Below are 25,011 nucleotides of genomic sequence, written 5' to 3'. Positions count from 1 at the left end.
TATTTTATTGGAGTCTAGACGTAACTCCTCGCCTAATAATTTTTCAAATTTCTCTGAACTATATATTTTTAGGTCAATTAAGATAAACTCTCACACACATCACATACATAAAACTTAAATCTAAAATTTTTTAGTGGATAACCTAAGCTTTCAATCAATAGAACAAAATGAGTTGTGTGGAGAAACAGGAAGCACATGCTCTCATAAACTGTATTCCTTGCCATGACAAGAAATGATACAATATCGGCCCAAAATGCAGTTGGCCGGCAGCAGCCCAGGTTCGTCAAAGGCCCACAATTTGGTCCGAGTCAAGATTCTCTGTTCCCAGCCTCAGTTCGCCATGCGGCGATCGATCGTACGTTCTCTTCTCTTCTCTTCCTCCAGTGCAGTCCCAGCCACCATGGCTCCTCTACCTCCCCTCCTTCTCCGCTACCTTGTCGTCATCCTCATCCCCCTCTTCCTATTCTTCTCCTCCGCCTCCGCTTGGAAGAAGGACGAATTCCGCAACTGCAACCAGACACCGTTCTGCAAGCGCGCTCGCACCCGCACTCCTCACTCTCTGCCTCGTCTCATTGTCTCCGATCTCTTGATCTCCGACGGACACCTCACTGCACACCTCCAACCTTCCCTTAGCTCCGAAGACGACGTTTCCGCCGGTGATACCCCTCACCCTCGCCCACTTGTCCTCCGCCTCTCCGTCTACCAGGACGGTATCCTCCGCCTCAAGATTGACGAAGACTACTCCGCCCCCTCCGCTCCTTCTAAACAAAGGTTCGAGGTTCCTGATGTCGTTCTCCCCGACTTCGAAGACCGCCGCCTCTGGCTTCCCCGCGTTTCTTCCACTGAAGACGGCTCGATTTCTTCCCTCTATCTCTCGGACGGTTTTGAGGTCGTGTTACGACATGATCCTTTTGAAATCCAGGTCCGACGGAAGAGATCTAACGATCCCATAATCTCGTTAAACTCGCACGGGCTGTTCGAATTCGAGCAGCTTCGGGAGAAGAAGGAGGGAGAAGATTGGGAGGAGCGGTTTAGAGGACATACCGACACGAGGCCGCGCGGTCCTCAGTCGATAAGCTTCGATGTTTCGTTTCATGGCGCAGAGTTTGTGTATGGAATCCCTGAGCACGCTTCCACTTCTTTGGCGCTTCGTGCTACTAGAGGTCCTGGTGTGGAGCATTCTGAACCCTATCGGCTATTTAATCTCGATGTCTTCGAGTATCTACATGATTCACCTTTTGGGCTATATGGGTCTATCCCATTTATGCTCTCGCATGGTCTGAAAGGTTCCTCTGGATTCTTTTGGCTCAATGCCGCTGAGATGCAGATTGATGTGCTTGCCCCTGGATGGGATGATTCGGCTGCTGCAGGCAACGATAGGATTGACACGTTTTGGATGAGTGAGACAGGGATTGTGGATGCTTTCTTCTTTGTTGGCCCGGGGCCTAAGGATGTTCTTCAACAATATGCTAGTGTGACTGGAACTCTAGCAATGCCGCAGGAGTTTGCCATTGCTTACCACCAGTGTAGATGGAATTACAGAGATGAAGAAGATGTTGCTACTGTTGATGCTGGTTTCGATGAGCATGACATACCTTATGATGTACTGTGGCTTGACATCGAGCACACTGATGGGAAAAGGTATTTCACTTGGGACAGAGTATTGTTCCCTAATCCAGAAGAGATGCAGAAGAAATTGACGGCCAAAGGGAGGCACATGGTTACTATTGTAGATCCTCATATCAAAAGAGATGATTCCTACTATGTGCATAAGGAAGCTACAGATAAGGGGTATTATGTGAAGGATGCAACAGGTAAGGACTTTGATGGCTGGTGCTGGTCGGGTTCATCATCATACCCGGATACGTTGAACCCGGAGGTTCGGGAGTGGTGGGCTGAAAAATTCTCATTGAAGAACTATGGAGGTTCAACACCGTCTTTGTATATATGGAATGACATGAACGAGCCTTCAGTCTTCAATGGCCCTGAGGTAAGTTTGACAGCCGCTTATTACATCACCTAATCTTTCAGAATAGCTATCAGACTCATTGAATTACATGTAAGGACCATCCTTTCTAGTCATTCGGAAACTCGGGAGTAATTTTGTTGCTATTGGACTAATTTTCGATAATTTTATTGCTGCACAAATCCTCATCGTCCTTAGTCATATGCAATCTATTTTAAGCATATATCATTTTGCACACCATTTAGTCATGTTTTTATTTTGGCATACTCTTTTTTTCTTTTTAATCATTGGTATTAATTTTATGTATCTATCATATTGGTGCATCTTTCAACTTTGTTTGACATGTCTAAAATTCATAAATTCCGAGTTTTGCCGTTATATTCATCATGGTGCTCTTATTTTGTCTTATTTTGCTATCAATGACTTTTTTTAACGACCGAACACTTACTTCTGTATAAGTTAGCTGATCATTTGCATTAAAAAAAATTATGATATTATTTTGTTGCATTGTCACCCTCAATCTCACATTCAATCTATGATTTTTGTTAAATTTTAAAATTTAGAAAGAACAAAAAAATGATTAGAAATAGTGGCTTTTCATTCAAAGAAATAAATACTCTATCCTTACTTTTAGGATTGATTGATAGATATATAAGTGGAAATGGGGAATTGCTCTTGATTTAAATTCTTCAATTAGATGCCAAAAAAAAAAAAACCTACCAGAATGTATAAAATTTATTTGTAATGCATTTCCTCAAATTCCTTTGCCATTTTTTGTGGAACTAAAATGTAAAAACTTTGTTTTCTTTTTTCTAGTTGAGATCCATGTTGAGTTTGCGAAGCTACAACAATTCCATAGGCACTGGTGAACTAGAATTTCAATTTCATACACAATTTTTATCAAATCAAGGGCCATAACTAGTTAGCTGGAGATGATGCTACAGGAGCTGCTCTCCTGTGTATGGGAGTTTTTTAGGACATATTATTGCCCATGAACTTATCAGTTAACTGTAGATGATGTTCAGGAACGTTCTCCTTTGAGGCTTTGTTAAAAAAATGAAAATGACCAGCAACAAATACTAAAGTTTGAGGACTTTGTTTCACCGTACAACAAAATGGTTGCATTTGATTCAAGGAATTATTTTCCTGCTTGAAGAATTCACTTTTTTTTAATAGTTTATGCAATGTATTTTAAAGTCTATCCTCGAGGTTCGTTTAAGCATACTTTAAACTATGCTGGAGTTTCTCCATTTCAATATTGTCACAAGAAAACCTTGTTTCATTTAAGTTGCCTTTGAGATTTAAATCTATGTGCATGAAATATCTAAGAGTAAGCTAGGTCCTTTATTATCCTTAAAAGAGCTGGTGCATTGCAGAGTGTTATTTTCCTTAGAGGCAGAAGTGAAAGTAGCTTAATTTTGAATATTGTGGCTGCGAGTCTGAAGCACAATAGTTCAAATACCAAGAGGCTATTTTTTCCATTTGGAAGAGAATGCCTTGCAATCTGGTCAATTTGATCCTTATCAAAAAATCCAACCTAAATTGATGTCAAGAAACCAATACTATCGTCCCCCTTGCTAACATTTTACCTACTTGAATGCTTCCACCAAGTGTATCTCTTGTTGATAGTTATTGACATTGCTATTCTTGTTTTCTATCGACTCCTTTATTGCTCACTCAATTAAATAATTCATCTTCTCATTGTTGTTGCCAATCTCAATTTAGTTTCTCATCCCTTCTTCAATTCTTAATGCCTCTCTTCATTTTCCAATTTGTTGCACTTCTTTTGTAAATTCCTTCTCCTTCCCCTTCTTGTCTCTTGACTGCCTTTTCTTGCAATAACTCCTCGCTTAACAACCCTTGTTTCTTTCTATTCACCATGGCAACAAGTCCTCCATTCTATCCAGTCACCAGACCCCTAATATTTAAGGGATATTAGCTCGACCTAAAATATGACAATGATTTTTGGATTCAAAATAGGTCAATACAACCCAACCTGAATGTTGATGTTGCTCAACTGCTATGTACATTGTAATTCTGGTTGGTCCAATTTAAACTTAACTTATTTATAGTCATAAAAAAAATTTTGCCATGCATTTTAGCTCTGGCCATGAACATGATGGTATGATTTATTGTTTTAAACTTTCAATCAAATACTCTCCATTCTACATACTCATATCTTGTGCTAAAATCACATGGAGTTCATTTGTTGAGTTTTATTTTATTTTATTTTTGTGTAGTTATCACTACAGTAGCTCGTGATATTCATAATATTATAAAGAATGCGGTTAGAATATCAAAAAGAAAAATTCCTAATAATAAAAATAGTTGGTGATGGAGTCAAAATGTGCAAGAAAAGATACAAAAATAAGAAGCTTTGTTATAAAAATTGGTTTAGACATAAAAACTCTGAAAATTGAGAAAGATATAAACATGACCGTAAGGAGTCTAAGAAAGCATATGCGATGTAATTATTTGAGTTTTTAATGATTTATATAATAAATAAGAAATTAGATACTAAGGAAGATGAAAGATATATGTATAAGTTAGCCAAACCAAAAAAAAAGGAGTAGTAAGGATTTAGTTCTAGTGAAGTGTATTAAGGATGAAGATCAAAGTGTTTTTCTTAGAAGAGGATATTCAACAAAGGTAGATAAGATATTTTGCTAAGCTTTTCAATGAAGATTGTGAGAATATGATTGACTTTAGTGATCTTAACACCCTAAATAAAAATATAGAATTTTGTTTTTATAGGTGTATTAGTAAAGTAAAAGTTAGAGAGGCTTTAAAGAAAATGAAGCTTGAAAAAGCTGTTGGACTTGATGATATTCCAATAGAGATGTGAAAATGCTTAGGAGATAAAAGAATTCCTTGGTTTACTAAACTCTTTAATATTATTTTTAGGATTAAAAAGATGACAAATAAGTGGAGAATGAGTGTGTTGATTCTTATGTTTATGTGTAAAGGTAAAGCACAAGATTGTGCGAATTATAGAGGAATTAAGTTAATATGTCATACTTCAAAACTGTGGCAGAGAGTTATGGAGCATAGGTTACAAAGTGATACTAATGTTTCTCAAAATTAATTTGGATTCATTCCGGGTAGGTCTACTATGGAAGTTATACATTTATTGAGAGCTTTGATGGAGAAGTGTAAAGAGAATAAGGAGGATCTACAAATGATATTTATTGATTTAGAAAAAGCATATGACAAACTCCAAGCAAAGTTCTATGGAGAGTTCTAGAAAAGAAAGGGTTAATAATGCTTATATTCAAGTCATTAAGGATAAATATTCAGGAGCTGCTACTTGTGTTTAAACAAAGGTGGTTTGACCAAGTATTTTACTATTTCAATTGGATTACATCAAGGATCAACATTAGGCCCATATCTTTTTGCTTTAGTCATAGGTGTTCTTGCTAGACATTTGCATGACATTGTACGCTGGTGCATGCTTTTTGTTGATGATATTTTTCTTGTTGATAAGAGTAGAGAGAGTTGAAGGTAAACTTAAATTATGGATTTTAACCTTAGAGTCTAAAGGTTTTCATTTGAGTAGATCTAAAATTGATATATGGAGTGAAATTTTTAGTATTAATAGATCTAGTGGGCGATTGTGACTTCAAGGTCATTTTAGATATCTTGAGTCTATTGTTTAGAGTGATGGTGAAATGGATATGGATATTATTCGTAGAATTCAAGTTGGATGGTTGAAGTGTAGAAATGCATCGGGCTTGTTGTGTGATAGAAAAGTCCCCCTCAAACTTACGGGAAAATTCTATAAGATGTTGGTGAGACCTGCAATGCTTTATGGCACAGAATGCTAGCCATTAAAAGAGAAGTATAATATTAAGTTTAAGTGTTGCAGAGATGAAGATTCTCATGTGGATGAGTGGCTTTACTTTTAGAGACAGGATACGAGACATGCATATAAGTGAAAAGGTTGGAGTTGCTCCAGTGGAAGATAAGATTAGAGAGAGTCGCCCTAGATAGTTTGGTCACATAAGACGGAGGCCTTCGATGACCTGGTTAGGAGAGTAGATGTATTAGATTTGGCTTACATTAAGAATGGTAAAGGTAAAACTAAAAATACTTGATTAGAAAATATTAGAAAATGACATTTCTTTATTAAATTTAAATGAGAATTTGACTCTTAATAGGACACAGTAGAGAAAAAGGATTCATGTAGCCGACCACATGTATTGGGATAAAGTCTTGATGTTGGTGTTGTGGTAGTGGTGGTGGGTTTTGGTTATGTTAGAGTGGGGTGCACTTTTCATATTGAATTGATAAGTTTTGCATTCATTTGACGATTTTATGGTGGACTATTCGTTTAGTAATATTATTTTTATCATTTATGCGATTGTAATTTCTTTTTCTTGAATTCATTTTTATGGCATCATTTACCCTGTGAGTTTTCTCATCTATACTCAATTTCTGCGTTACCTCATACAGTTGTGGATTTTTGTTGTTCAATGATGTTAATTTTGATTTATGTGACTATCATATTTATTAATTTTAGAGCTTGTTTGAGAGTTTTTTTATAGCTTTATTTTCAGGACAATTGCCACAATTATATATGGCTACATTCTTTTTTGTCTTCTGTATAAATTTTTGTGACTGGAAATTACTTTTTACTTCCAGATATGTTAAGCGTATTATAGTTATAAGAAAGATACTGTTTTTCAAAAGGGGACAATTTGAAAATGCCTTCAATAACTTTCTAAAATTTGCTTTTATCGCAACAGTTTAATTACTGCAGTCGTACCAAATGGACCAAAGTGTGGGCGTTTTAATTTTCATGTTAGGGTGAATAAATAGATTTCTGCTTGTGTGTCTGGCTGTGGAATACTTCTGCCATGTCGGGCTAGTTTTGTACCTACCATCCAATATGCTTTCAATTATGCCTGCAATATCAATATTCTTTTCCTATATGCTTTGACTGAAAATTTATCAGATCTTTTCATTTTTTTAGGAGGCAATCCATGTGCTGATCTTGTCGTTTCTTTTTTTTGGGCTTGGAATTCATTTAATCTTTCTTATGGCTTCTTTTCTTTAGTTCATACGAATTTCTTTGTGCCTGTACTATGATAAGCCTTAAATTTTCTGTATAAGTTTTTGTCACACATTCTGCATGAATCTATCGCCTTCTATTCATGGGAAGAATTGACATTATGCTTTCATGCTAGTATTAGTAACCGTATTTCCTTAATTAGATATCAATGCCAAGAGATGCTTTACATTTTGGAGGCGTTGAGCACCGGGAGTTGCATAATGTCTATGGCCTCTACTTTCATATGGCCACAGCTGATGGACTATTGAAGCGCGGCAATGGAAAGGATCGTCCTTTTGTTTTATCTCGAGCTTTCTTTGCTGGAAGCCAACGGCATGGTGCTATCTGGACAGGAGATAATTCTGCTGACTGGGATCAACTAAGATCTTCAGTTCCAATGATTTTGACACTGGGGCTTACTGGAATCTCATTCTCAGGTTTTAAGGCATTGAACATTATTAACTGTCGTTCCAATTATGATTTGGTTGAAAAAAAATATTTTGTTGTTGTGTAGGTGCGGATGTTGGTGGGTTTTTTGGCAACCCCGAACCTGAGCTGTTGGTGCGTTGGTACCAGCTAGCTGCTTACTATCCTTTCTTTAGAGCTCACGCCCATCATGACACCAAGAGAAGGGAACCTTGGCTTTTTGGGTAATGTTTTTCCTTCCATCTAATTTGCAATTTGTCGTAAATATATTTTGGTGGTGTTGTTGTTGTTGTTGTTGTTGTTGTTATAGTACTTCATTGCAATACGGAACTGATTGTTGGGCCTCTTAGATGCTCATTTTATTCTGTTATCTTAGAGAGTGCAATTTACTTGTTCGTCTTCCAATGGTAGTCTTACACCAAGAAATCTAGTGATTGAAGGTTGCACGCTGTTAGTTCTCAGAAAGTGTTGAGATTGTTGGTCAAATAATGAGCTATCTAGTGATTGTTGGTCAAATAATTATATTTGATTTCATGAAAGCACATAACCTTCTAATGTTGAGCAAAGAAGCAAGAAGTAGACGAACCTACATCAAAAGGTGTTGACCTCCACATCAGCTCCAATAAATAAATAAAAAACATCTGCCAAAATCCTTGTAGAGCTGACGCCCCATCCCTTATCTCTATCGTAGATCTCGCTCAAGCCCCACAGCTCTGCAATTCGGCGCTGAACCATCACTTCTCGCAGATCGCATTGCTCTCTTCAATCTCTGCTCCTGCCTATGTTAAAATGAGGAGAAATTATTACGTGTGGAGTCCAGATGTAGAAATACGTCCGAACATCCACTTAAAATGTGACATGTGGAGTGCACTTTGGTTGCACTTTTTTGTGCGCTTTACCAGCGCTTTAATTGCGCATTGATAGCTCTTTTGTTGCACTTTTTGACTTGTTGACCTCTAAGTATTAACCAATAGAACAAAAAAAAAGAGAAAGAGAGAGCAACTCACCTCGTAGCTCGTCGAATCACTGAAATACCGCATACCTCGTACGTCGTCGAAGTCCTGCTCGAATCCCGGATATCCTGCTGAGCACCTCGGACTGTCGAACCCACAAAACCCGCTGAAATCGGCGCCGCTTCTGTCCAAACCCCGTAAATCCTCGATCCGTACTTCGCTCGCGTCGTTAAATACATTGTCACACAAAGCTTCGGCTGCTCTTCCTTCCCACAGACGCAAATCTCTGCTCCATCTTATCCTCTCCGCGTGCCTTCTCAAGCCCGACGACTTCACTTATTCTGTTCGGACGAAAGTTCCGATACTTTGATCGGAAGCTGCCACGGGAATCCGCTCGCGTGCGGTTAACTTTCTTCCTTTCAAAGGCTTCTTCGTCGACCCCTCTGCCCTACGCTCCCTCCTATCCTCTCCGTTCTGTACCGACCAAGCAGAAGAGAGAGAGAGAGAGGAGAGAGAGAGAGAGAGAGGAGAGAACCTCATACCATGCCGAACCACAAGCCAGCCCCCTCCTTCCTGTGATCGGAAGTTTACGGCATTTTTGATCGGAAGCACGACAGAGCTGGCTGGAAGTGAAGTACTTTTCCCTCCTCATGCGCGTCCAACGGCAACCCGCAAATCTGCCGAGCCAGGGGATTTTTTTTTATTTATTTATTTATTTTATTATTCTAATATTATAAATAAACTAATTATAATTATATTAATTAAATATAATTAATTTAACTTATTTTTTTTTAATTAATCAAATTTATAAATCAATTATTATTGTTAATATTATTTTAATTTATAAATTAATAATTTTTAATATTAAGTATAATTAATTTTAAATAAATTATAACTTAATATTAATATGTTAATCAATATTTAATTAATTAAATGATAATATATAATTTTAATTATAATTAAATGAATGGATTAATTAGAATGATTATTTAATTATTTTTTTAAATAATGTTAATTATAATTAATAAACGAAAATATAAATATCCCTCCACTCTCTTACCTGACGTTTCGTGTCGGACCGGTAGACCACCTAAGCACGCCTTTGGTGCGCGTGGTAGGAGGGAACCCGGTGCGACACCTACGACGAGGGAGGCGAGTGACCCCTCGATCCACGTGCCAACCCCGACAAACCCCGCGGAGGTATGAAATTTTCTAAACTCAAAACTCTGTTTCAATGTTCGTGGCGAACCGGAAAACCGCCCCAAGCACGCCTTTGGTGCGCGTGGTGGGATGGGACCCCGGTGCGGCACCTACGGCGAGGCGGGGTCGCTCATAAGTACCTCCGAGCGGGGGGAAATGTCAAAAATTGCTATCTTTTCATAAAGTACTTTTTAAATCCTCATGTACGCCTTTGTTGGCCGTGGTGGGAGAAAAATAAAATACAACTGCCGCGGTGTCTCAACAACACCAACCGTGCACGCCTTTGGTGGCGTGGCGGGTAGGCGGCCTCTTGGTTTTTTCCCCTTAACGGGGGAGACGCCGGGAGGCTGCCGAAATTTGGATTGAAAATCCAAGGACTTGGAGCAATTTGGGACCTGGACTTAATTGAACTGAAAGGACATGCAAGAGCTATATTGAACAAAGATCCGAACTTGAACTTGGTTGAACCAAATTGACTTAAGTGAACTCAAACCTTAAATTAACCACAAAAAAGCTTGAACTTCAATCAAACTTAAACAAAGACTTTGACAAGTTGGCGACAGACTTGTGGACTTAATTTAGACTCAAGCAAAACCAGAACTTTGACTTGAGATTGTAGTTTTGAACAACTACAAGAGAACTTGCACTCCAACAAAAGCAAAGGACTTATGAACAAAGATAGAACTTGATATTGAACATTCAAACTCAAGAGACTTGAATAATTTGGACCCAAATTCAAAGTAAATCATAACTTTGAACTTAGACAAAATGCAAAGATGAGCAATCAATAGAGAGTTTGGTTTAAATCATTATACCAAATTCCTAATTAAGGCTATAAAATGACTATTTCACTACAAAAGGATGATGATGTCAAATTAATTATAAACTATTTTTGAGGACAAGAAAATTGCAAAGGGGAGTCCATTTGCAAGCAAGTAAGGGCTCATCAAGTCTCAAAGCATTCAAATGAATACCGATGGATGGACACAATGCTTGAGATAAACAAAGCTTCAAGGGGAACTTGCAAGCAATCATCAACAAGGAAGAATTGACATATGACAACATGTTCATGATTTTCTAATATAAGATTTCTTTAGCAAACATTAAAGATTTGGCACTTTGGTTGGAGAGGTAATTGTCATCAGGCAAATTTACCATACAAGACTCCAAGTCATTTTCAAGTAACAAGCAAGTGGAACTTCATAAGTGGTGATGATTGAAGGGTTACATGGGTGACAATAATAAACACACGATGGAGTTGGTAGACTCATCGACGACTATATATAAAGAACGTAAAAGTTCCCCTACAACCTACATCAAACATCTCATATATGTAAACGACGAGCATCATGAGTATTAAATGACGTATAGTCAAAGGTTGCAAATTATCAGTCAACATGCAAGGGAAGATTGGTGATGAATGCAATCCATTCGGTAATCAGTGTTAGTATACAAAGTGGATGTGCTCGATCATCCCTACAAACCACTATAAGAAATTTATTTGACACAAAGTACACTACCTGCAAGCAAATGCTAAAAATACTACGATAAAGATGGACTCCTACAAGCCATTGCAGAAGATTTTTATGCATTGCATACCACTCATAAACAAAATATAGATATCACAAAATATCCCCACACGTGCACTATAAATTGTATACACATAGGTACACTAAAGGGGAAAGTACAATCCCAAACCCGCATGGGCCCCGGCGAGCGTGTTATTGGTACACACGTGACGTCTAGGGATGCTGCGCGGGTTGACAAGTGAATTCAGGTTCGAAACTGATCCTTCTATACGGGTCAATAGAAGTCGACAGGATTCAAACCATTAAGCAAATATAAAGTTGTGGCGACAGGTATATTTGCTTTAAAACTTTCATATTAGGTCTTCAAGGCCTACAACAATATGAATTCACTAATAAAGGTCTTGCCAGTAAGGACGTGGTACGTGTCCTCTAACCGGCAGTTTCGCCGTCAAATGGCACTGCAGGTAAACGGTTATGACCCGGGGCCCTCTGAACCGAGTGGTTTTGCCGCTAAATGGCACCACAGATACCGGTTATGGTTAGAGCCAATACGCTCCTTAATGGCGTTAAATCCTTGAGATATGAATCAATAGGATATGATTGATAGGGCACAAAGCCCTCTGTCAGCTAAGGTGGATTCAAATTTGTCCCCTTAGACAAACATTCAACCCCGGTCTATAAGGTCCCCTTGGACGAAGCAACCCATGGCTGCCGACAAGGATCCTTTTGTCAGGTTGGGTCGACTACCTCCTCTGACTAAGTAGACCAGGGACCATGATGGCCCGGGACGACGGAACCATGGGATCTTGATCGGGTCCATCATCCATTCCCCCACCATCCGCTTTAAGTGAACGATGGCGAAATTTCTATTTTAAATATAAAATTTTTCCCAAATATCCCAATCCAAATCTTCAAATCTTTCAAACCAAATTCTCAATTTCCAAATCCAATTTCTACCAATATCCTAAACCCATGTTGTTACTATATGCCAGATAACACGTATTCTCTACGTATCTGATTGACGACTAGCCTTAATCGAAAGTTCTCTCTCGTGATCGAGAGGGGTAATTAACTATAGGGGCTTGCGCCTATAGGAAACCAGAACTCAGATCATAAAGTCCTCGTAAAATGAGGGCGAAATCTCTGGGTAGTGTCTTATCTACAAACCCATCTGCCTTCCAAAATTTACCTCGGAACTTAATCAGTTAAAACTCCCTCACCAAAGAATAAAGAAATCGCGCGGCGGGGAGGCCGGGGCCGAATTTTCTGAGCCCACATGACTGCACTTTACTACGCTTTGGTTGCTCTTGGCATAAAGTTCCGCGGACACGTTAAATATATAAAGTAAATAATAAATCCAATTGAATATCCACGTGTCCACTCCACGTGTCAACATTTTATTGGAGTCCGGACGTAGAGGTACGTCCGGACTCCGCACGTAATAATTTTTTTAAAATGAGAGTGAAAGAGACCTTTGGCTTTTCTTCAACACACAAGAGCCTCCAGCCCCGACTCTTCTTCCCGCTCATGAGCATCTAGCCACTATGTTGAACACCATCGAATTGTCCGAGCCCCACTGCCTACTTCAAATCCCGTCGAGGCAGGCTACCCAATTGGATGCCCAAACCCCTTTGATCCACGACTAAATCCTGCTGTCAGCAGCCAGCGCCAACCTTTATTCTTCCTCCCATCAACCCCATATCTGTAGCTAGCCTCAACTGAGCCGTCTGATCCCCACGCCACAGCCAAACTCAATCACACGTTCCAAGCCCGACCCACTCTAACCGTCGACTCCCTGCTCGCATGTAAACATCAACTTCCCCATCTCTCCATTCTCATGCAACAACCAAACTAGCCGCCAATACCAATCTTCCCACTGAAGCCGACCTCTCCTCCACCCGATCCAATTACAGTCGAACCTGAATCCCTAGTTCCGACTACACCCTACTGTGTCGAACTCCATATAGGCCGCTGGCTACTTGACTCTAAGCTTCGTTCTATCCAAACATCCTGCAGACGAAGGCCCTCCGACCTCTAGTTCCGACTGTCTCCTTCCAGTCGCACCCATCCCAACACTTGGAAGACTTCACTTTCATCTGCACCTGTCGAATCCCTCACACAATTAGCCAAAACTTCCTTTATCCTTTCCAATCGAGCTCTACCAGCAAACCTCTTCAACACCCAACCTAATTAAAGCCAACTCAGACAACCTACATCCAACACCACTCATTCTCCTCCCTCACAGCCCCTCTAGCCTTCATATATCTAGCCCCACTCAAAATCAACACTCACAAATTCAAACCCACTCAAATCCCACTCTATAGCCCATCATCCAAACTCCTATAGCAACCTGAAACCACCTTTCCTCTTCTCTTTATTATTATTATTATTATAATATAGAAAAAAAAAAGAGGAAAAGCAAAAAAAAAAAACAAAGAACGAGATGATTTTTGTGCATTGTTGCTGAGCATCGCCACTTCAACCACTAAGGTATAATGCTCAAAAAACACAAAAATTCTCAAATTCCATTTTCAGCACTCGTGACGCACCGGAAAATCACCAATATACATTTTTCTCTAGCGTGGTTGGGAGAGAACCCGGTGCGGCGCTTACGGCGAGACTGTTAGGCCTTGTACATGCTTTCCTCTAGCATGGTGTGGACAAATTTAATTACCCATGTGCGTGTTTTAGTGCCGGCGGGGAAAGAGTTGTACATTTCAAAAAAGTACCCTTGAATACCCATACATTCCTTTCTCTAGCATGAAAAGGTTGGAGTAGCTCTAGTGGAAGATAAGATTAAAGAGAGTCGGCTTAGATGGTTTGGTCAAATAAAACGGCGTCCTTCTGATGACCCGGTTAGGAAAATATATGTAGTAGATTTGACTTATGTTAAGAAAGGTAGAGGTAGACGTAAAAAGACTTGATTAAAAAATATTAGAAATAATCTTTATTAGATTTAAATGAGAATTTAACTTTTAACAAGACACAATGGAGAAAAAGGATTCGTGATGTCGACCCCACATTGTGGGATAAAGGCTTCATGTTATTGTTGTTGTTGTATAAAATGATACCTGAGTGTGATATGGTTGGATCTATTATTTTAAGGAATGTGAATATATATGAGAATATAACTTTTAGAGTTAAAGTTGAATAATTACCATAGAGAAGATCCCTAGTAGTATATTGCAATAAGCTAATATTATGAAGAGTTAAAGTTAAATTTTGTTGAAATTGCAATTAGGATGCAATGTTGCATGAATTTGAGTATTGTGTAGTAAATAAGCATCATGAGCTTGTTAAAGATGAGACTGTTCTGATGGACATGTGTAGAAGTAATAAGTATAGATTGAAAAATATTAATCCTAGAGGGATGGTGTGAGTTAGAACTCTACAAAATTTTTTCAAATATTATCTAATCGATTTAATCTACTCAAACTTATCTAAAGGTGTTAAAATTGAAGAAAACTTTGGTTTTCATAAATCAATTTTGTTTGGTTCAAGGTGTTGATATAAAAAATTTACTAAAAATATAATCAAGCATCATTTCTTAAGGATGTTCATGAATATGATGTTTTATTATTTCCTCTCTCCTTTAATTGTCGTGTACCTCCATATATAAGAAAGATGAAATATATTTACTATGTTTTATCCTTAAATACTAATCTCTCTCGTGTCTCAATCTTATATGCCTTTTTGCTTCTTATCTGTTCCACTCACTCTCCCATGACTCTCTCGATTGTGAGAGCTTAGGGTTTCAGAAGAATAATTTATATTTGTTTATAAATTTATGATGAGTTCAAGTTTTTATTTTTTGTAATTTATTTATTTTGTCCATATGCTTACCTACTAGCTTGTAAATTGTGCATCTTTTATTTTATTTTATTTTTTGCTTTGAGGCTTAGGGCTAAAAAACCATAAATAATGATTGAAATTGATTGAAATTAAATTAAGAATTTTTATCTTTAGATATGAATGTTTGGTTTACATTTTTGGAGAATTAACATTAATGATTCGATTATAGAAGTTGACCAAGTTGCATTGAATTGAACTTATCTATAGGAAATAAGATAGAAAAAAATAGACTTAATTGATTTAAACATGAATAACGAAGTGCAAAATATACATTATTAAGACAATAAATAGCAACAATGTAAAATGATTATGTAGAAATGGTTGAGAGTGAACATAACATAGCTAGAAGATGAAAAATATGCAAAACATTTTGTAGTATTCAACAAGAAAGAATAAAGAGTGTTTCATAATGATGAGAATAAAGAGTGTTTCATAATGATGACCCAAATAATGGTGACAAGCCTAATGACTTTGATTTAAAAACAAATGAGATGTTTAGAATCTCGTTAGTTATTAGGGAATAAAATTTGTGAGTCCTGAAATGAAATTTGAGAAGATGATAATACAACATAAACTTAAGATAAATGATTTTGATACCTAGGAATTTGATTTTACTCAAGGAAGATCCATTATAGAGGTGATTTCGTGCTAAGATGTTGATGAAAACAATTCAAAAGACAATGGAAGAATATTCATTTGGTTTTAGTGATCTTGATGCAGGACTACATGCATAAGTAGGAAACTTGCAAAAAATATTTTAAGATCAAGTTTAGATTCCGTTATTAGTGATTAAAACAACAAAATAAAACTAATGAATGGTCACTTTCGTTTAGGCCAAACTACACAAAATGCTAAGTGGCATCAAAACACGTAGGAAAATCAAAGTAGTGCATGCGGGGTAGCTTCCAACATAATCCTTGTTTAACGACGAGATCTAAAAGCAATGAAGTAACAAATCCTACGAATACTAGTGGATGGCAATATGTAGACACAATTTCTTGTTTTGAACAAACTCTCACGAAGAACTTGGAATTCAAAAGTAGAAGAATCAAGGAAGAAAAGGATCACCTTCACGGAGAGACGTCGTAGAAATCCCACGTACCTTCCAATGATTGTTCCGTCCAAGGCTAGGTGAAATCTTATCGAAGAAACGTCGTGAGATGCAAGGTTAAACTTCAAGCTCCGGATTGATCTTCCATCTTCAATCAAAGTAGGAGCTATGCCTTGAGAGGAGGGTGAAGAGAGAAAGAGAGAGGGGCGGTGGGGAGAGGGTGGTCGGCGGGTTGTGAGGGAGGGGGAGGCGGCTAGGGTTAGTGGAGGCTAGGTTAGGTGGAATAGAATTTGTATAATTCCCAAATCTGAAATTATTTTCAGATTTAAGTAAAATTGGAGGGAAAAGTCATGGATTTTGAATTTCAAATATCATGCATTAACACCCCTTAATAGAGCATTAAAGGAGAGGGGCCCATTAATGGGGCCGGCGGCATGGAGAGGGGGAGAGGGATTAGGGGAAAAGTAATTATGCGTTTCATAATCCACTCCGATTAATTGATGATAAAAATTTCAAATCCGCTCAAATTCAAATTTGAATTTGAAACGTCATTGAAACTTTCCTAATTTGGCGTCGGGCAAATTTGGAAACTTCCACAATGAATTTCAAAAATTGAAAACTCGTAGGGAAGACGAGATGGGGCCGGCGATTGACAAAGGAATGGTGGTGGATGAAAGGGATGCCGGCGGCTAAGAGGATGGCCGGCGGGATGAAGGTGGGAGTTCGGTTTGGGGTGGTGGCGGGGTAGGGTTTGGGGAGGGGGAGATTATGAGGTGGTGATTGGTGGTGGGGATAACCGGCGGCGGGTGTGGGGTATAATGGAAAGAGGGGATGATGAGAACCAAGAGCCACCAGCGGTGACTGTTGGGTACGACGGGTGGCCTCTCCTAGGCTCCACCAAGCTCTCAAACTCTCTCTCTCAAGCCTTCACAAAAGCTCCAAGAAGAAGAAGATGCAGGAAATTTTATTTCATTTATTCATTAACCATCACAAGTACAAGAAGAGGGCTATAAATAGCCTACTACAAAGACACAACATAAAAGACTAAAATACCCTCGAGGGGCTACAAGACTCAATCCCTCAAGCAAGGGTAAAAAGGGAAAAGTGCAGAAATAAAAATACATCAAAATAAAATGATCACACTAAAATCAGAAATATATCGGGTAGATCGTGGCTGTAGATCTACGGCCACGTTGACGGTAGACTTTCCAACTGATGTCCCCATCAGATCTTGAGAAGACATATGGAGTCCCATGAGGATTAATTTGGTATGCATTTAAAAAATAGGTCTATTAAAATTATGTTGAAGTTATTAAATATATGTACGAGAAAGTATCGATAAATGTTTGGGATAGTTGTAGAGTACAAAGAGTTCATATAAGATTTTATCAATGTTCAATATTGAATTTATATCTTTTATGTTAGTTTTGGAGATGCTTATAAATGATATTCAAAGTGAGATAACATAGTATATGCTAGTTGTAGATGATATAGCTATAATTGGTGACACCTCTGGTGAAATAAATGAACAATTAAAATTATTGAGAAAAATGTTTAAAATAAAGATATTAGGATTTATAGGAGAAAAAATGACTATTTAAGATGAAATTTTAGTAGTAGGGGGAGATTGTTGATTAGTAGTAAATATTTATAGAATATCAAGTGATACTTTGGTGATGTGGTTTAAATATCATTGTTGGGTTTTATCATAAAAAATACTAGGAAATTGACGAGGATATAACTTTTTAAAATTAATGTTTGGTGGTTAAAATGTCTAAATATAACATGATTATTATGATATGAGAGGATATCATTGATACTTGGAAGTATAAATTATAAAATTACAATCAGAATAGTTATGTTTTATAGATCCAAATATTAGGTTGATATAGAAGTCATTGATTGTTAAGTTGAGTTTTGCAGAAAGGAGAATGTTGAATGTTTGGCAAAATTATGAAAGAAAATTTTCAAAAGATTATTAGAAGATATGGGAATAGCACTTAAAAAATAACATAGTGAAAAATAGACCTAGGTGGTTTTATATGCACAATTGATGGTAGAGTATACATCAATAAGATTGATTGCTGAAGAATTAAGATGAAAAATATGTAGATCAATGGTGACATTAATAAAAGTTTTTTAAAATCTTTGCATAAACTTGAGTTGAAAACCTTACGTGGAAATCAAGAATAATAAATGGGAAATGTGAATTCATATTAGCCAAGCCCAATGAGGATGGTGATGATCCTTATCAATGTAAACATGCCTACAATAGTGCATTAAAAATAAAGGGATAAATATCTAAAGTGAGTGAAACTTGTACTTGATTTGAGGTTGTGCTTGATGACTCAATTATGCATAGTGAAAGGTAAGCTTGATTGCTTTAGAGAGAAGTTGGAACATGGGTTCAATACCATGATTGTACTATGTTTTTGGGAGTGGTTTATTTAAAAGTGCAAAAACATGAGATTTTAAGTGAGTCTTTTACAATTGTAGTTTGGGCTTGAATAATTAATGGAACTAATTATCATTTTTTAGTTTTTATCCCATATGATAACTTATGTTGTTCTTGTTAGATATATGCCAAAATACTTCTATCATAATGATTGAGCCACTAAAAAGCACTACTTCTTGTATACGAGAGAAATATTACCTTAATGCAGGACAACTTTATGCTCTGGGAAATATACAAACCAACTACTTTTCCTCAAACTAAACATAATACACCTACCTTTAAAGGGGAAAAGGAGATCATTTTCAATGTACCTTAAGGTTTACTAAGATTTTATATCATGTCAATATGACCAAGTCAATCATGCTTATGAGCTTTTAAGGCATTGCATATCATGGCATGCCTTTTTATCTACAACCAACCATTGCATACCTATGAGCCTAAATTACTATCCTACACGCCTTTGAGTTCGTTCGACCTAAGACTTGAGTTCTATTTGTCCTTGCTTATGAGCCTTTCAATCACTTGGTCTGTCTAATATGGCATTGCCTTTATAAGCCATGGTTTTCCACATAATAGGACCTTTTGGCATATTTTCCAATCCCATCTTATTGGTGACTATCTTAAATGGGGAAATTCATAGCTATGGGGAACCTAATGTTAAAAATAAAGTTTAAATTAAATGCTAAATTCTAATATTCATAGCAAGCTCCTATATGGTGGAACCATAGGATCTAAATAGGCTCCCCTATTTTTTTCCAACATTAGGCAACATTCTAAGATGGGACTTTTGGAAGCCATTCAAGTAGTGAGGGTAAAGTCATTCAATTTTTGTTGTTGCAACATTTAAAGCCTAGCTGCTTCCTCTTCAATCTTTGAAATATGTTTTATCAACTTCAATCTACCTCTCAAAGAAAAAAAAGTTTCTTGGCCTCAATAAAGAAATGGAACCTCTTCAAAGCCCACATGAAACATCAACCCCCAATGTGCATGCGTGATTGTGTGTGTGTGCGCGGTGTGTGTGTATATATATATACATACATATATATACATACATTCACATGTGAAAAAAAAATAATGATTATATTAAGCAAAGAGAAAAAGAGAGAATACTTATCCATAAGTTAAAATATGTTGATAGAATAGTTAAAATTTGAGAATGTGTGGTATTCTTCGTATGAAACTTACTAATAATTTGAGCAAACACAATGAGAATGACACCCAACTAATGTGACGAGCAAATTTGGTTTGAAATGCCTCAATCATGATTGAAATCACTCAAATTTTGGTCGTTTGCAAAATGTTGAATAACGACCTGGAGTATCAAATTCTCCAAAGAAAAAAAAAAAGAAAAGAGGAATTTTATGGTAATGAGCACATATTTTTAAAAATTATTATGATTATTACTATTATTATAAACTTTATTAAAAAATGAAATCACAAATCAAAATCAAATCCCTGCCACTTTCCTGAAATATTGCATGTCACACCCTTATCCTCTTATCACACGTGATGTCTTGCCCTCCCAATTACTACATGCTCCAGCTTCAACTTTCCAAAAGCTCTTTTTATTATTTTTCCCTGTAAACAAAAGGATCATTCATCATAGGATAGTCCAACAAATCAAAAGATGATCTATTTATGGAAAAGTTCATCCACTTACCTCTACAGAATGTGAAGTAGCCAATCTCTAAACGTGAACGGCCCTAGTTTGCCCAATGCAGTAGCATCTGTCCATTGTCTGCAAATCCATCTGAGGATTCTGCATGCCATACAATCCAAAACAAATTTAAGTGCTAAGAATCATAGGAGATTTATACAAGTAAATTAATATTTCGGGAAAGCAGAATAGATATTTACCCAATCACTGTCATATATAATACACGTATCAGCAGCAGTGAGATTAATCCCCAAACCAACCGCCCTACTGCTGAGAAGGAATATATTAGAATTGCTCTTTAAGTTGTTAAATTCTTCTATCTGTTTTGGAAGGAAGAGCAAATAAAAATAAGATAAAAGTATAAGTCAGCCTTAATTAGAAGGATGAATAATATAATAAGCAAGGAATTGATATGTCTTATAATTATAATACTAATAATAGCAAAAGAAAAGTCCAGCCGAACATCTTATGCTCAGTTCTTGCACACCTTCCCACATTCCTCTCTCATTCTCCTGTGTGTAGGTCTCCCTGTTCGTAGTTTCTTGCACCAAGACCCCCAATGATCCCTCTTCTCATGCAAGCTTCCACCTTGAACCCTCCCAACGCCATTGATTGGCCCGTTGCCTGCCTTCTCTTCTCTCCTAATCGCAGCCATCATCGACTAGCTTGTTCTCAGCCTTCTCCTCTCTCCTAGTCGTAACCATCGCCGCCGATTTTTTTTGTCCTCAGTCTACATCCTTGTCTCACAACCGATTGGCCACCACCCATTCTCTCACTTTCTTTTTCTCTCTCTCTCCCAATCTTACTCTACTTTCTCTTTCTATCTCTAATAATCTCTCCCTTTTCTCTATCTCTTTCACTCTCCTTTTATCGTTCTCTCTGAGGGAAAATTCTATAAGATGGTGGTGAGGCCTGCAATGCTTTATGGTGATGAATGTTGGCCATTAAAAGAGAAGCATAATACTAAGTTAAGTGTAGCAGAGATGAGGATGCTCAGGTGGATGAGTGGCTTTACCCTTAGAGATAGGATACAAAATGAGCATATACGTGAAAAGGTTGGAGTAGCTCCAATAGAAGATAAGATTAGAGAGAGTCGCCTTAGATGGTTTGCTCACATAAAACGGAGGCTTTCCAATGACGCGGTTAGGAGAGTATAGGTATTAGATTTGACTTATATTAAGAAAGGTAGAGGCAGACCTAAAAAGACTTGGTTAAAAAATATTAGGAATGACCTTTCTTTATTAGATTTAAACAAGAATTTGATCTTTAAAAGGACACAATGGAGAAAAATGATTCATGTAGCTGACTCCACGTAGTGGGAAAAGACTTGATGTTGTTGTTGTTGTTTTTCTTTTGATCATCTTCTCTTGAAATGCTAAAACTTCTGAAGGAAGGTTATTTGATCTGGGTATAACTTTTTCTGATACATCATTCTTTTGGCTTCATTTGGCCCAAAGTTTAATTGTCCATTTCAAGTAGAGTTTGATTTTGTGCCGACAGTTCATGAACTTAGATGGACCTTAATTTTCTCTGTATTTTAGTTTATTAGATGTTTCATACTCTCTGTTTCTTTTGATCAACTGTTTTTGTATTAATTATTTTTTTATACATGATACAGAGAGAGGAGAACTGCTTTGATTAGGGAAGCAATACACATTAGATACTCATTGTTACCATATTACTATTCACTATTTAGAGAGGCTAGTGTTAGCGGTATCCCCATAATGCGGCCTTTATGGCTTGAATTCCCCGAGGATAAAAAATCATTTGACAATAGTGAGGCTTTTATGATTGGTGAAGGTATACTAGTTCAGGGGATATATGAAGAGGTAATTTATATTCTTATTCTGATTTCATATCATTGTAGTATGTAACACATACTTTAATGCTTAAAATGTTCCTCAGGGCCAAAAATCTGTGTCAGTTTATTTGCCCGGTGAACAATCTTGGTATAACATGAGAAATGGAGCTGCATATTCTGGAGGTCAGACCCACAAACTAGAAGTTTTTGAAGACAGCATACCCAGTTTCCAGAGGGCAGGCTCCATTGTCCCTAGAAAATACAGATTCAGACGAAGTACAACACAAATGGCAAATGATCCCTATACTCTGGTATGCTTTTCATCACGTTATGGTTTGGATAGATAATTTTTTTTTCCAACTTGCATCCATGATTAGCACTTTAATTTCAATGAGATTGATGTGCCTAGTGGGCTTGGTTTCAGGAACGAGAAGCTTATCAATCTATAATCCTGTGCTATTTTCTTTTTAGCTTTGAAATATTTCGATCTTCTATTTATTTTTCTTAACAAAACAAAAAAATTTCAAAATAGGTATTTTCTTCCTATATTTGTATTAGAACATGTATTATTTTGAAATATTTAGATTTTCTATATATATTATAGCTTGCAATCAAGAAGCATTTCAACGGATTATTATCCAAAATTACTAGGCATTTGCTTGCAGTTTGTCTGGGCTAAGTTTTGACTTAGCGATGGGATATCAAAAACTTGGCCGTACTATTGATAGGAAGATCACTTTGGATTCTGTAAGCTATTTATTGTTGTTTTGGATGGAAAAGAGACGTTATTTTCGTTGCTATCGTTGCTGGCTTCTTTCTGTCTATGAAAAATGTTCATATTCCTTGATCTGGTTTTGTGGTCTTGATCCATGTGTCTGATTGTTGATCAGGTGATTGCACTTAATAGTTCTCTAGCTGCTGAAGGCGAGCTTTACATAGACGATGGCAAGAGCTATGACTTCGAGCAGGGCGCATACATCCATCGTCGCTTTGTCTTCTCTAATGGCAAGTTAACCTCATCTACTATTCATTCTGCCTCTCTGCGTGAGAAAAAATTCTCGTCAAGCTGCACTGTGGAGCGGATCATTCTTCTTGGCTTACCATCAGCTCCAAAAAAAGCTGTGATCGAACCTGGGAATCACGAAACCGAGATTGAGCCAGGCCCGCTAACACTTAGAGGAGGTGCGAGCTCAGTCGCTCTCGTGATCCGAAAGCCTAACGTTCGCATCGCTGATGACTGGACCATCAAAGTCTTGTAGTTACTGCTAGCGGTTTACACGGGACTGCTTCAGGTTTTAGTTAGTTTGGAGTCACCTTCGACGGAATTGAGCGGTATGTTTCTAATTATCTTTTTACGGTTAATCCTATCATTTCTGCCATACCTGCATGCAGACAGTTTTGTTTTGATATGTTTCTGCTTTGTTTAGTTAATAAGTGTTTGGTTTCCTTGTTAGAGCCAAGAACTGTGAGTCTAGCTAGCATATAATCATGGGAACAATGGCAAAAAGTTGGGTAATGGTGATCTTTATCAAATTTTTATTCAGGATGAATTTCAAAATTATTGAGTTTTTTAAAAAAAAATGTGATATAATTTTTTTTGATAGGTTGCATTCATCTCAAAATAAATTCAGTAGCTTTATAATTATTTTGGATTAAAATTTGATTTAAATTTATTAGCTTAATTTTTTTTGCTGGAAACAGTAAGTTTCAGGTGCAAGTTTCAGGTTAGTTTTTGCCTGTTTGGTTTCATGATTCCAAATCTATTTTGCATCCCTGCCAAGTCACGGTATCCTTTAAATGGTAATATTAAGGCTTCGTTTGGGACGGCTTTTTTATTGCTTCATAAAGCAGGTTTCCAGTATAAAAATTTAGAAAGCTTCTTTAAGAATCAATAAGAAAGCCGTTCCAAACGAAGACTAAAGCAGCTTTTTAGAAAGCCTTTATTTGGGACGGCTTTTTACTGCTTCTTAAAGCAGCTTTTTAGTACACACATTTTAATTTTTGTACTAAAAAGATCATTTAAGAAGTATTAAGAAAGCCGTCCCAAACGAAGCCTAAGACACCAAACCGTTACCTGTACTCTTTTCTTTTCTTTTTTTTTGGACATTTAGGCTAATTAAAATAAACTCACACACACATTACATACGCAAGACTCAAACCCAAGACCTCTTAGTTTGTAGCCAAAACTCCCAACCAATAAAAACCAAGGTGCACTGCATTACTGTCTTCTATAGTTCTTAAATAATCTTTATGTTCTATTAATTAAGATAATTATAAACATTGTTTTATGAAGCAATAAACACTCATTTCATATCGCGTAATTTCTTTTCTTATAATTCAAAAGATTTCGAATTGTTAGACTTTTAATCACCTATTTTGATATTGTTGGGATGCTTTAAGGTTTTTCTTTTTTTTTTTTCTTTTTTTTTTTGAATTTCTGAGCAAAATAAAAATAAACTCATACACATATGGCATACTAGTTTTGAACTTAATATCAATTAGTTGGTAGCCTAAGTTCTCAATAAACAGATCAAGATGAGCTACATTATGATTCATATGTACATATTATGTGATATTAACTGAGATGATATTTATAGGATTTTTAATAAACATTTTTCATAAAATTTGTGTACGTTATTTGGTCCTCCAGTTTGCTTTTCAAATCTCCCTCAAGAAAGCTGTCTTACCCCAATGCTCTCTCCTGCAGTTTGTTGAATAATTCCAGTTTTATATTTATCATTTTATGGTGCATGTCAAGAGTTCAAAAAAATTTATGCGTTTTAATTTCGTTTTTTATATTTATTATGAGAAAAAGGATATGCAAAATAATAAAAGTATATCTAATATATATATTGTTTTGATGTTAAAATAACATTAGAATATGTACATAAAAAGTATATTTTATGTATTTAATATTTATATATGATTTAAAGGTTTGAGTGTTATGACCATTGTTTTGAAAACCGGACCGGACCGGCCGGTTCGACCGGTTCAACCGTGAACCGGTCTTACAGCCGGTTCGGTCCTATCTAAGAACCGGCCTAACAACGAACCGGCCAAAACCGGCTTGA

The 25,011-nt window shown here is 36.9% G+C and overlaps 1 protein-coding gene and 1 pseudogene across 1 annotated transcript; one reads left to right on the top strand and one right to left on the bottom strand.

Annotated features, from left to right (window-relative positions):
• The first annotated feature begins 318 nt into the window (after positions 1 to 318).
• Positions 319 to 23,521, top strand: LOC110097728 (probable glucan 1,3-alpha-glucosidase). Its single transcript, XM_020824274.2, has 6 exons — positions 319 to 1,990; positions 7,180 to 7,453; positions 7,531 to 7,666; positions 21,758 to 21,968; positions 22,045 to 22,251; positions 22,831 to 23,521. Exons 1-6 carry the CDS (start codon positions 341 to 343, stop codon positions 23,197 to 23,199), a joined length of 2,847 nt encoding a protein of 948 aa, XP_020679933.2. The 5' UTR covers positions 319 to 340; the 3' UTR covers positions 23,200 to 23,521.
• Positions 19,094 to 21,750, bottom strand: LOC110097729 (annotated as a pseudogene).
• Positions 23,522 to 25,011: the final 1,490 nt, after the last annotated feature.

This window comes from Dendrobium catenatum, unplaced genomic scaffold (assembly GCF_001605985.2).
Source record: "Dendrobium catenatum unplaced genomic scaffold, ASM160598v2 fragScaff_scaffold_1344, whole genome shotgun sequence".
Classification (NCBI taxonomy): Eukaryota; Viridiplantae; Streptophyta; class Magnoliopsida; order Asparagales; family Orchidaceae; genus Dendrobium; species Dendrobium catenatum.
This window is presented reverse-complemented; position numbering and strand designations above follow the sequence as displayed.